Source organism: Abramis brama, assembly GCF_963993115.1.
Source record: "Abramis brama genome assembly, chromosome: 25".
NCBI lineage: Eukaryota > Metazoa > Chordata > Actinopteri > Cypriniformes > Leuciscidae > Abramis > Abramis brama.
Genome location: NC_139987.1, coordinates 17,190,197 through 17,212,425, shown reverse-complemented (window position 1 = coordinate 17,212,425; position 22,229 = coordinate 17,190,197). Strand labels below are relative to the sequence as shown.

The window sequence follows — 22,229 nt, the reverse complement described above, 5'->3', positions numbered from 1 at the left end:
CTTCATGCTCACATGATGCTTGCTCGAGTCTCCCAGCGTCCTTAGTTTTGTTTGTGGATGCATATATGGATGGATATTTAATAGTTGTGAAGAAATTCTGAACAGGCTGCTTTTTACCTTGTAAAAACATTTGGTTTGATATTTGTTCCTGTTCTTTTTTTGTTTTTTGTTTTTTTTGAGGTCTGATACAGGAGCTCTTGGTGGATTGTTGTTCTTTCGGGAGGCATAATGTGGACTTTGTGCTGTGGCTGTTCTGAAGCAGACCACAATCTCCTGCCTCAGATACTTCAGGGTATCCGCTTTAGCTTATCTCACTGTTGGCTTACTGTTAGAATATGGCCCACTTCTTATAGTACAGTATATATAGGCAGACACAAATTTATGTTTACCTAGTTACAGCAGGGAGCAAAAGTCACAAAATGCTTCTGTTTTTCATTTATCTAATTTAATAGCATTTTTACCATTCTCCTACATTGCTTATAAATAGCGGACTTCAAATGTATCTATTTAGTAAACGACAAGCACATGAATATTAGTGCCTTGCTGCTATTATTTATCAAGCAGTAAAAATCTCTGGATGAGAGTCCAAAATAAGGACTGATGGGACATTGTACTTCACAGACGATGACTGGAAGGAGAGTTTTAGAATGACACAACAGCCATTATACATTTTAGACAGACACTTCGTTCAACAACAACAGCTCGTTCCACGCGTCTTACGTCATTATGCCATTTCCACGTCACTGCACTACAAAGTGCAGTACTTTCCTGTTTCAGTTTTCAATCCGATCAAGTTTACATGTCCTCTCGATCGTATTAGAAAAGGTTTAAACCACTCCTTATAATCTGAATTAACTTTATCTTTGGCAAATTCATTCTGATTGATGTGGTTATATGTGACTTTTTTTATTTCGACTGTGCTGCAAGTCCGATTACAATCAGATTATTAGGGTCCATGTAAATCCTTTTTTTGTTTTGATATAATTCTAATAATTATTCCACATACAAAAATCCAAATTCCATTCCATTCCAAGTTTTTAAAAGCTAATTGTAAAACTCTCTCTCTCTCTCTCGCTCTCTCTCTCTCTCTCTCTCTCTCTCTCTCTCTCTCTCTATATATATATATATATATATTTCATTACTCTTATTTTTTTGACAATTTAGGGTTAGTAAACCTATTTGGACATAGTGTAGCCTACAACAAACACAATCATACTCTACAGAACAATCTCTACAGACTCTACCTCATCAGAATGGGCTTTATTAATATACTTAAATTGATCTGCACGCAGATACACAGTACACAACATAGCTTTCCCTTGACCCAGATTAATTTACAGTAGCTTTTTCTTATACCGTGTCCTTGATATATCAACCAAAGACCACCCAGCATTTGAAAACCGATTAAAAAAAACTATCTCAAAGGGCCTCATAGCGCTTCATACAGTATCTGTATTTGTTTCGTCTGCGAGGAGGCACAGACTGACATACCTGTGTTGAGAGATTGCTCTTTGAGCCACACGCCAAAAACGCTGTTCAAGAACTCACAGCCTAGTGTTAAACTCCAAAAAAGCAAAAAAAACAGATCTATCATCATCTCAAAACAGGAGGTTGTCAGCACCCTTTAGCCTGAACTGCAATTACAATGATAAAACTTGCTGTCTAACTATCATTGGTGTAAAATGGCTTGAAATATCCGGTTTGAAGTGTTTACTGCAGAAATTCCCTCATCTCAGATTTGGAATGGCCTCTTTCAGGAGTCTGTTGGCTTTGATGGATCCTTTGTCTATTGTTTTTAGGTTATATTAACTGTTTGTCCTGGCAACCGCTCATAACATCACTGTAAATTATGTCATAGTGCTGTGGGGTTTCATTTCAACGTCAGATTAATTGATCTTAACCTTTTTTTTTTGGTCTTGTATATCCTTACAGCCTCTTTAATAATGCTCAAAAAACCTTTTCATTGACACCAGAAATGTTTATTTTACCTCTTATTACACCAAAGAACCGTCACCAAGAGAGATGAACAAGAATGTGCACCATTCAGGGCTTGAGCACTAACCTTTGACCTTTGCTGAGAGGCTTTTACGCAATCCTCCACCATAAAGTCCCTCTATTAATGCAGACTAAGAGGGGAGAACACAATTGAATGGGAGAATGGAGGGTTTATTGCAATAAGCTGTGATTGTGTTTGGCTCTGTGTAGGTTGGGCATCTCACAGCTGCTCCGTGTCATGTTTTTTTTCCCCCGTGCCCTTTATGGAGCCTTTCCTCTGCCCTAAAATAACAGGCCCAATAAAGAAACCCTCAACAAGTTCTATTCCAAATTATAAAGGCTGATTATAACCTTGCCAGGCGTTTTGGCTGAAATGAAAATAATGTTTTAATGACTTTATTTGGCAGTTACACCTAAATGAGGGTTTTTCATTCGGTGTGGGTTTCCGAAATGAATCCATCTCTCTATATTGGGTTATAAAAGCAGAACCTGCTAAACGGAAGAGGCACTGTGTTGTTAATTCCCTTTTGTCTAAACTGTAAATACAGTGATATAGCAAAAAAATGTCTTGTTGACAGTTCAAGAAATGTGTCCTGTACACATTTTGTGAATGCTTTATGTTGGTGGCGCGTCCCTCCCCACTTGATCGGATGAATGGCTGTCTTTGTTTGTCACTATGGTGTTAACAGGTTACTCTGACCCCTTGGAGTGCAGTGTTGGTTTAGAGTTACCCCTCCTTAGGTTAACACGGGCTGACGTTACTCCATTCATTCAAGTTTACGACTCCAGTGATGGCTCTGGGACCCCTCTGAGGGCGACTGCTCTGACAGGTGCCAGTGCACCCTATGTGGTCATTAAAAGTGTTTACACTATTAGGCTTCGTTCGTTCTTTCTATCTGTCATTCGTTCTATCTATTCTATCTGTCTGTCAAAAAAAACTAAAACAAAACATAAAAAAAACAATATTTTTTTAATGGAAATTTTTGAGGATTTTTCAAGTGTTGCATTCATAACATAAGAAAAAACAATTTGGCATAATACTATAATTACTGTAAGTTCAAATTTTAAAGGAACAAAATTCATAATGCTGGCTGTGTAAATGTTCCTTTTAACATCCAGTCGTCATTTACTCTTACATGTGCGATTAATATGCACCATATGTGCCTATAATATTACAAACCATAGATTATAGCTTTGCCATTATATTTTGTGACTCACCACTCAGATATTCTCTTATAATATTATAAGGCCAATTATTAAAAGCCATAATCTTTTTGACGGCATCTAATGAATAGGCACTCTCTCCCTGTCTTTTGATATCAATACTTGTTCTCCATGAAATAACCAATAATATTATAATCAATGATATTGTCTGCCAAAACGTTCAATATTACTGTCTTTTATGCCATTGTTTGTTGAAAACGCCATGGGCAAAAGCCCAAAATAAAAATTAAGAATTAGAAGTTGATTGATTTTTAGCATTTGTGCATATTAATCAGAAGAACAGGATAAATATGTTTGAGTGTTGACAATAGAAATCTTTTGATAATAGATTTTTTTATAGTTTTTTTTTACCATTATGACCATTCACAGTATATTTGCAATATTATGTATAAAATGAGCTGTCATTTACAGTAATTTTATTTTGTCTAAATTTGTTTTTATTGACAATATATCTTTCAATATTTTTTTTACATCTGTATTCATTTAAAACATATTTTTAATATTTTGTCTTAAAGGAGTAGTTCACCCAAAATGTTTTATTGTGTCATAATTTACTCACCCTCAAGTTGTTCCAAACCTGTATGAGTTTCTTTCCTCTGCTGAACACAAAAGAAGATATTTTGAAGAATGTCGGTAACCAAACCGTTGTGGGGCACCATTGACTTCCATAGTATTATTTTTTTCCTACTATGGAAGTCAATGAGGACCAGAAACTGATTAGTTACCCATATTCTTTAAAATATATATTTTTTGTGTTCAACAGAGTAAAGAAACTCATACAGGTTTGGAACAACTTGAGGGTGAGTAAATGATGACATAATTAAAAATTTTGGGTGAACTATCCCTTTAATCTGGTATTGCTAATAGCATATATTTTAATATTCCATATTTCAACTGGGTTTCCCTATTGAAATTAGCCCATTTTATGTTTTTTAATATATAAAAACAAAATATATAACACATTTTATATATATTATTGTAAAAAATAATTAGTGTATTAATCAATCAGATATTCACTGTGAGACAAACTCTGCCCATTTTCAGAGACTTTTCTTAAAACTTGACTTGTAAATCAATGGGTGTTGTGTAGATGCCCAGTCTATGACATCACATTAAGAATGGCACATTAGTTTCCAGACATCTACACCCTTAAACACACGTGTGGCAAAGCCTTTATCGGACAACCCTTTATTGTATTATCGAATGAAAGTATGTACACGTCTGAAACTGAAGCGTGTCAGTCTAATTATAGTCCTGTTATACAGCAGCTTTGGTGTGTCTGTCTGTCGTGAGGGCCTGGAAACACAGTGGGCCCTTGTTACCAGTGGTCTCCAAATTAAATTTCCCATTCGTCTCTGTAACACTTTCCCATAATTATGTAAATATGTTGTCTCTGTAACGTGTCCATATGATACTCAGTAAAGTGTAAGGTTGAGGAACGCAATAGCTGGAAATGTTTTGAATTAAGCTTGTTGGCATCTGGCTAAATTCGACGTATAACCACACCTTTGTTTTATTATTACAGGATTTGACAGAAAGAAGGGAAGAACAGAGGAAGGGAAATAAGTAGTTATAGAGAGGAAAAGAAGTGGTAGAAGGAACTTGGGTATCCATCCTTTAAACGTAACACATATTAAAAAATGTATGAGCTCTCAAAATAGCTTTTTTTCCCTGAGCTCTCAAAAGTAGTATTCTGATTTGGCATGAGCTTATTTGTCAATCAAGAAAACACATTTCAGTGTTATCACTCTAAATCCTATATTAAGTCCTTGTTAAAAATTTCTGTCCTCATATTTTCCGATAGTTTTGACAACTGTCAACAGTGTTTTGAAGGTCGAGGAAACTAGGCTTAAAGATGACAACAGTTGTTAAACCATAAGACAAAGATATTTGGACATTGTGTTGACTAGAAGAGTTTACTTCTGTGTACTACAGAACTGTACTTTACTTTGTCTTTACTATGTGTGTGTGTGTAAATAAAATAGAAAATAGAAATAAACCATTTAGTTCAGTTTTTAGACAACTTATGCTACATTGATAAACTGAAAGCTTCTGCTCTGCTCCAGAGCAGTCTCAACAGGAGTCAGATTTCACTTATCACATAGCGGAGTAAGGAGAGATGACTGACAAGATGATGGCGGAGGATTTGGTGTCAAAGCGATAAGTAAGCGCAGCCTCAGTACAGCCTTTCCTTATACACAGAGTAGGCATGATCACGAATACGAAAGCTAAAGTGAAAGGGGAAAGTGAGTGCTCATTCATATCTCCAAATGTTGTGTTAAAAATTTCATCAAGTTTGTGTACAACTCATATGCTGTATCTGAATTGTATTTTTATTCTGTTGCAATGGTAATATTATCCACATGCTAATATGCAAGGTTTTGATTGGCATCTTTATGGCCACAGTCCATTGAGAGTTTTCATGGCTAATTTTGTTAGCGTTGAAGCCAGAACGCCTAGCATGTGTTTTCAAGCAGTCACTGTTTTTCATTAGCCTGCTTCGTTGTGTATTGGAGACTTTAGCTGCTCAGTGAGGCCAAAGCTCTATATTATACAAGTTAACCTAGCCTGAAAGCCCATTCAGAATTTTTGCTTAGACGTTTAGTGATGGCTTGAGTGTTTTGTTGCATATATTTACAGTGCCATGTTGGCCTCAGACACAATGAGGAACCTTTCGAGAGCACTTTCTGATTCTTTTGATGTTTGATTCAAAATAAGTACCTTGCACCACCGAAGCCAAGACATCTCCAGGCCGTTTTTACCTTCAAATCCTTAGCAACACTTGGCATGTGCATTAGCCCTGATAGCTAATATATGCATGCCTTTCTCCTGAACAACCCGAACAATATGGTGCCTTTCTGATATACCATTTTATGCAAGTGTGTTCCCAGTCTCTGGTGCCAAACAGTTAGGCTTTGGAGTCACAATGACTTTGGCAAAGCAAGTGAGAATTGAATGTAACCCAGATAATAATAGATGTTGTATTATGGAGAGGCTTATCAGCACAAAATATAGACCAGTACCTCATTTGAGTTACAGGGAACTTTCAGCAAACAGAGTTATACAGGCATTCGCCACCTTAATGAAGGCCTGTCTCTTTTTAAACTTTCTCAAGTGGGTATAAGCAAGTACAGTACTAAATGGTCAATGCCTATGCTTGACAAAAAATTCTTCCCTCATCTATTAATTTACAAGGAATGGCCCTGTAAGTAGTCAAATCTGAGGAGACATCTCTTTAGAAATGCTTTCTCGCTTAGAGCAAAGCCACCATTTTGTGGACTTATGAGATTGTATACCTTCCATATAACATGAGAAAAGGAAGTTAGACCAATCAAAAACATGATTAAGAACATCCAGAAATTGATAATTTAACGAAGTCTTTGAAACACTTTGAGAGATGTTTGCGTGTCTTTGTGTGTGTCTACTCCCATAGTTTGTTCCTGGCCCCTTTATATCTCTGACCTGGGTGGGTAACATAAGGAAAGCACCTGTGCCGGCCCCTCCTAAGCAGACTAATAGGGGACCATCCGGGGCCCCTGATTACCATCCCTTGGGGGGGCAAGAACTCGGCCAACCAGCAAAACCATTCCCCATGTCTATTTTTTATGAAACGTGGCAAGAAGGGAATGTCCTCATTTATACCTAAAGGATTCAGTTTTTATTGTAATTTACTGCAAAGTTCACTGCGTGGGTCCAAATTTCAGAGATCTCTAGAGTTTGGATAAAGAGCTGCTGCTCGGCCATCTACGTTTGTAAAATGACTCCGCTGATGAAAAGTTATGGCCTTGCAGATTTCCGACCTTCCCAAGCATCTGCCTCACTGTGTTATCAAGAGATTCTCTGCGCCCCTTTGCATTGAATTGATGTGACTTTTTCGATGACAGAACCCTCATCAACACGACACCTGATGGATTAAAAAGGCTTCATTTGGGACACAGTCTTCATATCCTGTGACATTTCTAATTTCCCTCAAAAAATGAGAACCTCTTTAAGCCTTTAGTATGTAAGAAAATTGGCTGTGGCAGAAATGGGAAAAATAACAGGGTGAAAGGGAAGAAAAGGGGGAAAAACTGTTAATTTGAATACAGACGATGGAACACAAATACAGCTGGGATACCAGGTGTTAAGATCATTTCTGTTAAATGTTTTTGTTATTTTGGGAATCTATATACACAGTGGAGTTCAAAAGTCCACTTGTAAAATTATATTATATTAATACTTTTTTTTATTTTTATGTATTATTATTTTGTATAATATATTTTGTATATTTTTATATAGTTATGTAATTACGTTGAGTTATATTTTATTATATTTGTTGTTATAGAATATTATTATTTAATTTTGCATGCTAAATTAAGAATGATAGTCTAATAGGGAATGATGGTAGATGGACAGTTTAGTCTCAAGCATCTCAAGTCTTATGTTAACCTCAAATTTTGACAGGAAAATGGAAAAAGTTACTTTCTGCCATATGAATTTGCTATAGTGCCACATTTGCACGCTATTAAGTTTGACCAATATGTTAAAAAATTTCAAGTCGTGACCCAACTCATTCCAGAGCTTCTCATGTTACTGGGACATCAAGACATGTTCGTTTGCTGTAGTATCCCATGAACCTTTTCAAACCTGCACTTGGAAACCCACCTGTCTTTTATCCACAACCAATCTGGCCATTTCATTTATGTGGCTATTCCCATCCATAGAAGAAATTCAAGAACCTTGGTTGAGTCGAGTCTGGAGAATGTGCGGTAGGAGTCTAGAGCACCTGGGTCAAGATGCAGACACAGCAGAAGAATGATCCTATATCGTTTTCATTCGTACACAGCATGTATCCACAACTTAGGTGTTATTCTCAGGTGACCTTATTCCAATACCAGCATCAAAAACAAACAGAACACCTCAGGAAAACAACAACCCATAGAACCACAAGGGAAAAAAGGCTGTCGCCTTGAATCCTCATATCTGACAATTTTATATATATAAAAAAAAAATTCAGTAGCTTACGCATACTTTCAAATGGCCCTGCACTATAATGTTTCTCAAAATCCTCACCAAGGTTTTAAATCACAGCAGATGCCTCCGTCGTTGCACTAACACCACATCATTCACCCACGATTCACTTTGCTCTGTGTCTGTCAACACCCGCTTTGATTTAAAACTGTCTGCAGAGCGAAAGAAAAACTAAATACACTGTCGTGTTAGTTTCTCTCTTCTCTTTCAGACATTTTTAAATCTCTATTTGCGAGAGCCCAGTGCCACCCGCTGCACTGTTTGTTGCTTCAACTTGTCAGCAAGTCAAGCTGTCGTTTTTAATTAAGGCCGACGTGCCGATCCGTGCAGGGCCAAGTTCCCCAATGCGCACCTACTGTCTTCGCCGATGCCGCGTTTTTCGGTCTTCTGGATATTTATTTGTTTGTCCTCGAGCTCAGGGAGGGGAAAAGGGCAGTTGTTTGCTTAAAAATACTTTATGTCAAGGTTTATACTATAATCTATCCCAGCGCTCTTAGCCAAAAGCAGTTCACGGTGTAATGTGAATCACACAGGGGAAAGAGTAGCGCACATACCTCCGTCACGCAGCACGCCAGCGTTGGGCTCGTGGGCCAGATGTGCTCGGCTATTAAACACATGTAACAAAAATTGTAAGGATGAACAAAGCCAGTAATGAAATCAAATGTCCATGCCAAATGCCTTTGACTTGCAAGATTGCAGGAGCAGATTTCTTTTCCCGTAATGCATTGTAGGGGCAGGCTGCCCGAGGGAGTGGGTGGGTGATTATTAATGACTAGTAGTTGAATTATCGACATGCCACTTGAGTTTTTTTGGGGGTTTTTTACGGTGTAAAACATATCTTTCCTTTTGTCCATTTATATGCTCATATATGTATGAATAAAAAGGGATTTTGTTGTTTATGTGATATGAGAAGGGTTGGCGTGCAGATGGAGGAGGCACTCACAATGGTACTCTAGGACACACACTGACGCAAGCCTACAGTTGAAACAATTGCGATTGTGCCCCTTTCGATCCAATGATGTCACAATTCCGTTCTTCCTTGAGCTTCCTATCGGGTTTCAGATCAGCACCCTTGGCTGCTTTTCAGTTTTGGAAGAATTACAATCCTTGAATGAATACACACACAAATGCTCCGTTCTAAAACTAGTGATATGCCTACAGAGACCGTTTTTTAAGGTATCATGGGCCCACTCCCAATTTTTTTGGCTAAATACTAAGGCAGCGCCACATATGTCCTTCACCAAAAAAACAATCCCATAATGCATTGTGATGAGCTCAGTGAAATAAATCCAAGATGGCAGAAAAAGTATACAAAATAAATATAAATCTAAATAAATATACACTAACGTTTAAAGGTTTGGGGTCAGTAAGATTTTTTTTAATACTTTTGAAGTCTCTTATGATCACCAAGGCTGCATTTATTGAATCAATAATACAGTAAAAACAGTAATATTGTGAAATTTATATGCAATTTACAATAATTTTGTATTTTAATACAATTTTAAATGTAATTTATTCCTGTGATGACAGCTGAATTTTCAGCATCATTACTCCAGTCTTCAGTGTCACATGATCCTTCAGAAATCATTATAATATGCTGATTTCTTATTATTATCAATGTTGAAATCAGTTGTGCTGCTTAATAATTTTGTGTAAACAGTGATGCATTTTGTATTAGTATTTTTTTATAAGTAGAAAGTTCAAAAGAACAGCATTTATTTGAAATACATGAACATTTTGATTGGTAGTGTATTTGATTCCATTATTTAAAAGTAAAAAATGTGTGATTAAAAATGTATTTATAATAGTTCTTGTTCCAAAACCTAGTGTGCTGCATGCACAGCACTGCCATGCTGAGCATTATAACCACCATGTAATCTCATACGTGACTGATATATAATATCACTTTATCAAATATCACTTTGCGTTGAAGACTAAACACACAAGTGATTCAATAAAGCTTTATGTTTGCGTTTCGCTTAGCTTACAGTATGATACTCATAAAAACATGAAAAACACATTACACTTACAAATATCTCATTTTAATTACACTAAGGTATTTTTATTGATGCTTTTCTACATTGAATGAACTATATATCTACTCAAGATTTCTTTGTGCTTATTTAATTTTTTTCGCAATGCATTCTGGGATTTTTTCTGGGATGCAATGCTGCATTAGAATTTGACCAAAACGAGTTATCTTCTGCCTGCAAAGTTAGCATTTTTTCAGGTTTTGGAACAGACCTATAGACTCCTCATCAGGGAAGCTCATCAGGCAAACCGATAATGATCGTCTTCATCACCACAGAGTGAAAGCCACGTTTCCTAGCATTAGTGACGGTTCGTAAAAACATTCACGCCGAGTCAACGTTTTACGAGGGGGGCGGATTGGATTGTGTGTTTGGCTGTTCAACCATGTCCGTCCTACTTCATTTTCAGTTTCACTTTTCTGGAAACTCTCACCGACTTTTGGGTTTAATCTAATCAGTATCTTTGTCAGAGAAACACTGAACAAATATGGTTTTAGGCCGTCGGCCAGGCATAAGTGGTACACCCCGTTCTGATTCTAATACGGAATGTTGTTGCTGTTGGCACATACTTCCAAAGTCCTTTTTCCTTTTGGTCCACATGCGGATCCCAGCACATGGTCATCTGGTCAAAGCCAGAGGTGTACTTTTATCCATGAATGAATAAGGCTGTTAGTTCTGTGTGGAATTGACCATTTCATCACCAGTGGAGACTTGGAGCTGTGCCCTCTATAAAGAAACAAAAGGTAGATCCCAGGGGTCCTTTGTTGAAAAGAAACTACACATATTCACAGTGATGTCAAGTTGCTCTAGGGAGGCAAACAGAAATAGCACAATGAATACAAAGACTTGGGTATTGAAATGATGTTATACTGCTATACTGCTACTAACATTACGATATTTGCACAATACACATGACTGACAAATAGACATCACATTAATTTTGTTAGTTTGTTGATGTTAAAACCATGTAATCCAAATGGATGGAAGTTTTATATGCAATTCAAATACATTAAGGCCTAAATATTTTTTTTTTATTTATATTGGTGCCGTATCGCCCAATTTTATATTGAGTTTTACAATTTTTGTTGCTAATGGATATATGTTGATAATGTATATGTAACATGCTCATTCCCCCAATTTCTGTCCAGTATTATGAAATAAACAGTCCTTTTTTTGGCCTGTAGCAGAGCACTAGCGAACCAATGGAAATGGCTTTTGCTCCCTGTTGTCATTAGTTATCACTTACTCCATTTTCCAAAGTATTTCTGTCTCTCATTTTCTCTCTCACCCCTGGTATCCCTATTGAATTCTTGGCCTGTAGGAGTGTGATCGTGGCAGCAGTATCAGTTGTAATTGAAATCACATGCGGATCATCTGTCACAGTGTTATAATGATTGATCAGGTTTTATGAAGACAAACAGAGGGTGCTGCCATACGGCCAGATAAACCAGATGTTTGTCAAGGAGTGTCCTTAATGCATTAGTTGCCCTTGAGACCTCATGCACTTGCTTTTCAATTAAAATAATTGACTACTATTGTTGTGTTTCACCTCCAAGCCAAAAGGGGTGCTGTGGTTTTCTAAAAATATTGTTACTTTTACTGTTACATGTTTAATTCTCGCTTACTGTTTGGGGACTGTTTGGATTTTGGCTCTTGGAAAAGACAGTTTTGTCAATGCCATAGTCCAGGAAGGAAGAATGTTTTTTAAGGAGAGCAAGAGAAAATCTTGCTTTTTGGGGAAGAGTTGTGGGGTTTTTTTCCCCCTCCCATCTTTCATTTGTTCCAGATGTGTGCCATTTTTCTCTCTCTCTTTCACTTCCTTTTTCTTATCTTTGTCTTTTTCCCCTCCTACATCCCATCCCCGTCTTTACACACACACTCATGCTGTATTATTGTGGTTGTTGTAGTGTGTGTTGATGTTAACATGTCAGAGAGCAATGATGGCCAGTGTATTAGACTGAGCGATTGTACAAGAGGGGGAAATAAAATGTTTGAGCTTGTTAGGTCTTCTATCACAGAGATAAGTCTCGTATTTTCTTTGACAAAACATCTCTTTCTTTACTCTTTCTCTCTATCAGTGTATCTGGTCTGTAGCTCTCTCCCCTTCTTGTTTTCCCCTATAAAAGTGCTGTGTTATGGTATGGCACAGAATTTTTTTTTTTTTTTTTTTTTTTTTTTTTTTTTTTACTGCGGCCAGTGGTTGACAAGGCTATAATGTTTGAGATGGACACAATAATAGTCATACATATAAATTATTTTATATTTTTCATTTATTTAAATGACTTATAAATTAATGTGTATTTTATATATATATATATATATATATATATATATATATATATATATATATATATATATATATATATATATATATATTAGTTGTATGTTAATAGATTTAGGGTAAATATGTATTAATTATGTAAAATTATTTTATAATAAATATTTATTTTAAATGCTTTATTTGGTTGCTTTACTGGTCAGTAATAATTGTTGTGTCAATTTTGGTTATGAGTGGTTCTGGGCAGTCCGTGAACATGCCTAAACAGCTCTAGGACTGCTTTCACTCTTTAAAAAATTCTCTTTTTTTTATGACCCCATCTTTATTAAATATTAATTTGAAACTTAAGAGAACCAGGAGCTGGTTAATGTCTCCTGTCAGTGGTTCTGCAGCATGCAGACTAAATAACTTAAACATCTGCAGATGGAAATCCTTTGTGTGTGTGTGTGTGTGTGTGTGTGTGTGTGTGTGTGCGCGCAGTATGTTCACCTGTGGGGTAATGTATTAACCTGCTGCACTAGCTGATGCCATATAGTGATTGTATAGTATACTCATCGCTCAGACAGGTGCTGATGGTTGTAACAAACATATTTCCTCTGTGTTTCTCATTCTACAGTTGAGGTACCAGCATGGGCTCTCCACCCCGGACCTGCGTCAGACTTTACCCAACCTCAAAAACTTCCTAGAGCATGGACTACTTGTAAGATGGTGAGTTATATAACATTATTATTGGTGTTTGCTAAGCTGTGGACATAAATTAAACCTCAATTTGTGATCAGACTTATTTTTTTGTGTGGTGGTGGGTGATAAAACATTATTTTAAATGAGGGACCCAAGCCATATATAATGACTAGAATGTTATAGAGGCTTGGGAGTGGGCTCTTGTAAACAAGTAAACACCTAGCAAAAACCCAGAACATCATAACAACGGCATAGCAGCATTCTGGCAACTATGTATGTATATGTATGTGTGTGTGTGTGTGTGTGTGTGTGTGTGTGTGTGTATATATCTTTGAACAGCACTGACCTTTTTTTTCTCTTATATTTATATTTTTCATAATTCCTATTTTCTACAGAAAATGTAAAAATATTCATATTTTTCATATTTTCTGTACATATTTATAGTAATATTTTCACTAGAATTTTTTGAATATAATTTTCAAAAAATGTTTTTATTAATGCCTAGCAAGAAGCTATTTTTATGATTATGTTTCCGAACTGGTAAATCATTGTATCTAAAAGGTTTATAAACAGAACATTTGCTTTCTAAATCTGGAAACTGTTGATATGCACTGCGATTTACCGCTGTAGTAATACCTAGCCAGCTTGAGAAAGCAACAAAATTAGCCTTCTTTGGATCTCTCCAGCTCTTTCTTGGTTCAGTGATAGATAAACCATCTATCTGAACGTTAATTTAATAATCTTTGTTTTGAAAGGAAGGAGGCCAGCATAAGTAAAATGCTTCAGTACCCCCCACCCCGTCCCAAAAGTAAATGTTTAATGGATTGTGGAAACGCTTAAGATGGAACAGATGAAAGTATGACCTTTTGACCTTTTGAACTGTACAGAGTGGCAGGAAGTAAAGGAGGAAGTGGAAGTCCGGTGAACAGGCGGTTGCGCCGCATGGCTAAGCGAACCTGGAGGGCAGTCGTGTTGACTCGACGGTACGCTTAGAACCGTGAAAGAGCAGTTTCCGTCTCCCCTGGGGAGGGGGGACCGTATACACAAACACAAACACAAAACTGCAGAACATTCCATTCAACATCTTCCTCATACGGCCCCGCAGCCGTAAACCGTAACTTACAGCACATTGAGACCCTCTAAGAATCATGTTACGTTATACAGATTGGCGGTCTGCTTGCGTTGACTCCTGAGTGAGTCAAACACAAGGTCTAGACTCGTTCTCCAGCGCAGGAAGCAACTCTCTGGATCCAGAGCTGAAATATGAAATATAGAGCAAATGGATTCTTTTATTTTCCGTTTGTTGCAGACTGCTTTTATTACTCTTGCATCCACTTCCTCTCCTACACTCCCTCCCCTCTCAGTTTAGATAATGTTTCCAGGGCAGGGGCCAGAGATGTGAATTATCGGCGCATAAAAATCTGCATCAGGGCAGCTGCAAGAGTTCCTTAGAGGGAAAAAGAAGGGGACGGGAATCGCAGAGAAAGCACGGGAAGAAATGGGAATGGTGGGAGTACTGCACAGGTGTACCATGAGAACTTCTGTGGATTCAGAGGAGCTCATTTTGGGAAAATATGAAGATTTATTTTGCCCTTCTTCCTTAATCCCAATGGACGTTTATATAGTAAAGGGAGATGGTGGAGTTTTCGAGACAGGCTTAATTCAATTGTTTGATCTGTTCAAATTTGTTATAAAAGTTGACGGTAGGAACACATACATTGTACATTGCCCCCCACGTCTGAGTGTGTTCAGGAGTTTTGCACGTTGCATGTCTCACAACTGAATTTCTGAACAAGGGGTTATTAATATTTGATCCTTTAGCAGAACCGTTGGCTCAGATACCTGGGCTCAGCATGCGTTTCAGCTCAATTTACAGACTGGACGATAAAGTAAAGATCTTTTTTCAGGGAAAACTAACTGGTTCCAAGTTTTCAGAATAGTTTTGTGAATACACTATTTGGCACACCAAGTCTGAATGATAACACTGATACATGATAATTTCCATTATGACATTGTTAGCATATTTATTTTGAATGGAACCAAAGTAAACTGTCAGTTTGGACATTGTCTGTCCTTTACAACCCAAAGTTCAAGGTGTTGTACTATTGTGTATCTGGGTGTCAATCTAAGGTCTTATGTAACCTAATATGATGTTACCTAGGACCTTAATGCTGTGTTCCAATTGTTGGAATTTCCAACTTCTTATTTTGGAAAAAATGCTGCTAAACTCCACTTAAAGTTGGACTAAATTTTTCCAACTTGGGAACTCTAGGAAACAAATTTTGCTGAGTTGCGTGTATGTGATGACATAAACATGGCGGCAACAAAGGAGTTATTTGGTAAATGGTGACTTAAAATGATCAAAATTATTAAAATAAAATGTAGCAATAACATGCTTAGCAAACTTTTGCAGAGAGAATTTAAAACACAGTACATAATGCACTTTTCATAGATGTACAGTATGAACAATGCTGATTTGCTTCCTTTCACATCACCCTTGACCCTTAATGTTAAGAGATCTAAAAAAAAAGAAAGAAAAAAAAAGTAGGAATATCCCACATATGACTTGGGTTTTTGTCACATTAAAGTCGGCATGAAACGGAAGTTGTGATAGTCTTTTCTTCCCTATTATGATATATATATCTGAGTGAAACAGCTTCGAACTGGGCCTTGATTTTGTCCATCGGTAATTGACTGGATCGTTGGATCATTGTGGTTTGCTATTGGTCGATCTCATGTGAGTGGCAGGTTGTCCCGCCCTCAGGCCAGTAAACATGTCATCAGAGAAGAGAAGAGATGTCGCTGCAAGTGGGAGGGGAAGTTATTTTGATTAAAGATTATGCAGGCACATTAAATTACAAAAAGATGAATCATTTATAAAAGCACTGCAATCTTCCATAAAACAATAAGATTCGTCAATTTGATTTCATGGCGACTTTAAAAATGTCACATTAAATAATGTTTGCTCAAGTTAAAGTCTATTAGAAGCAACAAAGCCCATGCAGAATCTGTGGACTTTGCATTTACTGCACTGCTTTTGAGGAAAATGTAGAACTTTGTTAATGACAGGCGCTCCCGTCTGTTGAGCTTTCTGTGGGTGAAAATTGTATGCAGATTGTGCCATATCTTTTAGTTTAGTCTAAAATGTTGACATGGCAGAGTCCTGTCGAACAAGCTCAGTCTGCTTATCTCACATCTCTAACTGATCCTTTCGCCATCCTGTTGCTTTTTCCCATTCAAACACTGATTGTCAGCGAGATTCAGTCTTCGCTGCCTTCCTCTGGAGCCATAATCGGTTTCATGCGTTCTGGCGGTTTCCAGTTGGAGCGGGAACAGTCTGAGATGCCAAGTAGGGAAGAAGAGCAAAACGATGAGAGAAAAAGTCACAGTTTAGAACAGTGGATGGGGTATAAGAAGAAACAGAGAGCGAAGATGGTGAAAGGCAGACGGGGGGGTGCAAGACATGGTGCCGCTGTGTTAATGACGTGTCCTGCTGAGTTCAAAACGAATATGCGAAACATTCTCTTATTTATGGCACAGGACCCTGGCAGCGCTTTAGAGGTCCTGCAGCCCCACTGTGAAGCTCTTGAGAGCGGGTAATGACAGGGAGGCGCAGGGGGGACTGTGGAAGTGAAGGGGCTGATGTGACTCAACACCCCAGGATGGAAACTCGAGGGTGGGGTTGGAAGTTCTGAAGAATCTCCTGGAACTCTGATGAAAGTGCAACACTAACACACCATAAATCTTTTTCAACCCTTCTTGTTTTTGTTTGGTTTAAATCTAAACCCGCCCACCCAATTTAGCCTATAGATCTGGCCCAAATTCACAAGCTCCACCCATCTACAGTAAGTTCTGTAACTTGGCACCATAGGTGGATTCTTTTCCATCCATTTTAGAACATGATTCATCAAGCAACTGTTTTATTATAGATTTTCACAACACACTTTTGCTAATCCGGGATATAAATGGCTGTCAAATAGCTTGAAGGAAGGCCTGATTCATAACAAACAATGTTTTTGGATGTCCACCCATAGAGATCCCTTAATCCTGGGTACACTTAGAAATATGGGTCCTTTCAATGTTAAAGTACCTTCTCTTATGCCAGTTTAATGTGCAAACACAACTATAAATTAGCCAATCTTGGTTGAAACACACTGAAACACAGGTGTCTCACATAAAATTATAAATTTATATACAATGTATACACACACACACACACACATTGTGTGTGTGTGTGTGTGTAATATATATATATATACACACACACAAATATACATACATATATTACAACATATAATTTTATTTCAGTTGCAGCTCACAAACAAAGTTATAGGTATTGAATCAGAGTGAAGAAATCTTGGAACTGTCCAGACAGATTTGCACAGTGGGATGAAGCTGTCTCTGTGAATAACATACTGATAGGTGTTTGTACTTACATCTGGTGGAGCGTCCCTCCATAATTCCATCAGCATTCCTCCAGTTTCCTTTATTCTTTACAATCCTCTCAGCCATCCCGCCAAGAAAGCATTCCGATTACAGAACTCAAAGCAGACCCCGGTCGCCATGACAACTTTAGCCATCATCCCAAGTTTCCGGAAACAGTCTCCATAAAATCTATAATCTCCATAACATGCAGGATGTGTGATCATTCCTGTCATCATTTTGAATTTTATGTCAATAGGTAAATTAGCGCAAAGACATTTTTGCGATGCTGCTTGACTCTGAATGAAGACCAGCCCTTCTATAATCTGAAAAAGATGCTTCTCTCAGTTTCTCGGATCCAAAAAGAAAAGAAAATGTCATATTTCATTTTCCTAGTTACACCCTCAAGCGAATGAAGGAACGCTGTTCCGCTCACTTGCAAAACTATTTTCGATTACAATATAAAAGAAAAGAGTAGACAATTAAATTTTCAGTTATATTATTGTAATTAAATAATCGTCAATTAAAAATCGTCAATTCTATTATTATAATTACATAATATAATTGTACATTTTTAGAATAGCCAATTATAAAGTTATAGAATTTTTTATAATTATAAAATGATTATACTCTTATGATTATTATTATCTGAATGTCTGCATGTATTTGTTAGTATGCTATTACGCGGACATATTTGCAGGGCCGTTAATGCAATGTTTGTAGAAGAGGTGTAAGGTCTTAAGCAAACATTATTCAAACTATCTTTTTTATTTATCGTCATCCTTTTTCATTTATTTTTACTTCTCACCCAACTGTGAAGAATTTGTGGTTTCCCAAATTCCTCCTGGGTAGTTTGAGTCTGTTTCACAATAATACACACACCTCTGCCGCCGTTATTCTTCCACAGCCCCTCCGGTTCGCTCTTGGACCACCACCCGTCCTCACACAGGAAGCCCTGAGATACGTTCCCTTCTCCCTGCCAATGCTCCGCTCTTGGAGGGAGGGGAGGGGAGGGGAGGGGTGGGGACAGCCTAATTGGCCCATATTAAGAGCCAAGTTTAAGTCCAATAGAAAAAAATGTGCTGCATGAAAAATATTATGACGGTTCTGGGAGATCAGTCTGGCATGCTTGAGCGCAAAAAGCCCCCTCTTCTTCTGTCCCGACTCTACCGCACAGGCGATCTTTAGCCCCACACCATCCACCAGCACACACCGGCCCCTTGCTCTTGATTAAGGGTTGCGGTTTGACACATGTTTAGAGGAACTCATTTATAAGGGGAAGCACTGTGTAACAAATAGCCTCCTGCTCCAAACAAAAAATGCTTTATTTTTCCCTGCTAGGGGGGGTATGACGTCTAAACACTTGGCTAGATGGAGCCCATATGTTTTACATATCTACATAACACATACATAACACAGTCGTTAGACAGTATTTAAGATATTTTAAAATAACCAGCTTTTTATTATAATCTGTAATCATATATATAAATGATTTTAGTCTAAGAGATGGAGTTCATCGACAATCAGAGGTTGTCTTTAGTTGACCATAGCCGACACATTTTTGAACGCCACCCTAATGCTTTGCAGATACATCTGACTGCTGTTTTGAAATGCTATGGTTTTGCTCACAGTAACATTTCATTTGGAACATCTTTCTCAATTTCACATCTGAAAACTGGATCTAATTACGTGCCGAGCGGTCTGAGTGCAAGAAGAATCATTTGGGAAATCGAATATACGGTACACGACACGCCATGGTCAACCATTCGATGTTTGTTTTCAGTGAACTGATGAGGAATTTGGGAGCATGTTTCTTGGTAATGAAATTCATTGTTGCGGTTGGACAACATTAAAGCTGCCATATAGCAATGCAGTCTGTCCAGACACACAGGAATAAAACCTCATCTCTCTCCACCACACATACTGTACGGCTTTGAGTGAATATCCTCACTGCCGTGATGAAGACACAAAAACATACGGACAATAGATCACATTGTATATCACCTACAACTGAAAAACAAAACAAAAAAACAATGTGAAAGAAATAACTATACATCCATAAACATTTCAAACAGTATGTTACATTTCAATGAGTGGTTGTCATCTCGGAAATAAAGTGGTTTCTTTACCTTTTAAATCCATTTTTTGTGTAAAAATATTTTTTTCTCATAAGCAAATGGAAAGTCAATTTAAATGAATTTCACTGTGAGACTCACATTTTATGTGAGTGTTAACAGTTTACCTACATTTATCCATTTTAACTATAAAGGAAATTAACTGGTTAGTGAATTTTTAAAATGGCACTTTAGGTACACTACCATTCAAAAGTTTGTGGTCAGTAAGTTTTTAAAAAAACATTTTTTTGTTAGACTGCATTTATTTGATAAAAAATATAATAAAAACAGTTACAATGTGAAATATTTGTACAATTCAATATATTTATTCCAGTGATGACAAAGATTATTTTTCAGCATCATTACTCCAGTCTTCAGTGTCACATGATCCTTCAGAACTCACTCTAATATGCTGATTTGGTGGTCAAGAAACATTTCTTATTATCATCAAAGTTAAAAACAGATTTGCTGCTTAATATTCTTGTAAAAAATATAATGCATTTTTTCAGGATTCTTTGATGAATGCAAAATCATTATTTAAAAATAAATATTTGTAACATTATCAATGTAAAACATTTGAATGTATCTATGGGGTATTTTACCTTGAGCCTGACATGCTATTCTTTTTTTTGTTAATATCAGATAACGAGACAGTTTTTGCATGTGCATGGTGCTGCTTCTATAACTTTGCAGCTTGTTTCAGCTCTCTGTGAAAGCTTGTGAAGGATGACTAATCTTATACAATTGTTTTACTTTCTAGACGTCATATTTCAGATGATGTATGTAGTCCAACAGCTGTGTGTGTTTTAGGGGGGTGCGAGTGTATTTGTTTGAGTGTGTGTGTGAGGTTGAGGATCAGAGACTCTTGCTGAGCTCTCCCAGGCTCTGGATGTGTATAAATGAATTATGGGATGATCCATCAGCAACAAAGAGCTCCACTGACATCAGCATCTTCACACTCTTGAGTTTCTTTCCCATCTCTCGATTTCTTGCTCTCCCGATTCTGAAGCGAATTAAAGGTGATGGAAAATCATAACTGTATGCCTCTGTTTCTGTTCTTCTCTCAGTGACAGGCACCATGTCTCCATGTCCATCCCCGTCCCTCTGAAGTCTCATCTCAGCGTTTCCACCGCATCCGAAGTGGGATTTCCAACCCTCTCCAGTTCCCCTGAACGGGACGTCCAGAAGCGGTCTGGCTCGGATGCGGATAAACAGAAATACCGAACCCCTCCGCCTAGTTACAACACCACTATGGCACAACCTGATCCCATGACCACTCCGGAGATTCCATCAGCGCCGTCCACGGAGATTGCGAGCGTTGAAGTAGGTAAGACTGTAGAAACACATGGGGATGGAGAGACTGTTCCCGAGGCACTTACGGAGAAACCTCTGGAAGTACCTACAGACATAGCCAGTACATTACTGTCTGACTCCTCACCTCAGCACGCAGGGGCCATGAACGGCTCGGCCGTGCCCAGCGGGGGTATGGGATTGGGTGTTGCGAGCGGAAGTGAGCTGTGCTGCTCCGTAGAGCAGGCGGAGGAGATTATGGGCACTGAAGCCACGGGGCTGGGATTGGGACTAGGATTAGGGTTGGGATTGGGAGGCGGCGCCAGACTGGACGATTACCCATGCATCCCCGTGGAGCACGCCATCGCAGTCGAGTGCGACGAACAGGTTTTGGGAGAGTTCGACGCCGCCGGGATCGAGGAGGTCTCGCGGCGCATCTATGCACTAGAGAACATGTCTAGCTTCCGACGGCCTCGGAAGAACTCTGAAAAATAACTGGGATACGGGACGTGGCCCTGGAAAAAACGGGTCAGAGAGTGACGGGTGTCCAAGTTGGTTGGTGACACAAGGCTGAGCCTGCGTAATATTTCACCCTGACTGCAACAAGTATAGACATTACATAAAGAAATATATTATTAATAATATTGTTATAATAATCATTAATATTATTAGGAAATATCTGGAATATTGACCAATTTGCACTTCTCAAAGCATTTCTATAATCCTTTAAAGTGAAATAAAGAGAATGTTTGTGGTTGAAATGCGTGCTGGACGTCTTTCTGGGTGAATGGATGCGCAGTCTTAATGAGATAGTTCAACCAAAAATGAAAATTCTGTCATCATTTATTCACCCTAATGTTGTTCCAAACCTGTGTGACTTTCATTCCTCTGTAGAACACAAAAAAATTATTTAGAAGAACTATTTTGGACCATACAATAAAAGTCAACTGGATTCATCCAATGGTGTTTTTGGACCCAGTGTTTGATCAGTGTTGCAAATTTGATTCATTTGACACAGAACAAAATTGTCTGAGCACAGAATTTAGGAAAGCCATGAAAATTAGTAAACAGTATTTTTTATATAGTATTTAGTAAAATAAAATAATAATAATTATTATTAATAAATCATGGCAATGAATCGTTAATTCGTTGCCACGGTATACATATTTTTTCCCCCACATGTCA

General features: G+C 37.8%; 1 protein-coding gene across 1 annotated transcript in view; it reads left to right on the top strand.

Moving 5' to 3' along the window:
• Positions 1-21,795, top strand: part of uvrag (UV radiation resistance associated gene) — a 105,189-nt gene extending 83,394 nt beyond the window's left edge. The window contains exons 14-15 of the mRNA XM_084105175.1: positions 13,154-13,245; positions 20,822-21,795. Coding sequence (XP_083961301.1) covers positions 13,154-13,245; positions 20,822-21,539 — 810 coding nt within the window. The 3' untranslated portion in view covers positions 21,540-21,795. The remainder of the gene's footprint in view (positions 1-13,153; positions 13,246-20,821) is intronic.
• Positions 21,796-22,229: the final 434 nt, after the last annotated feature.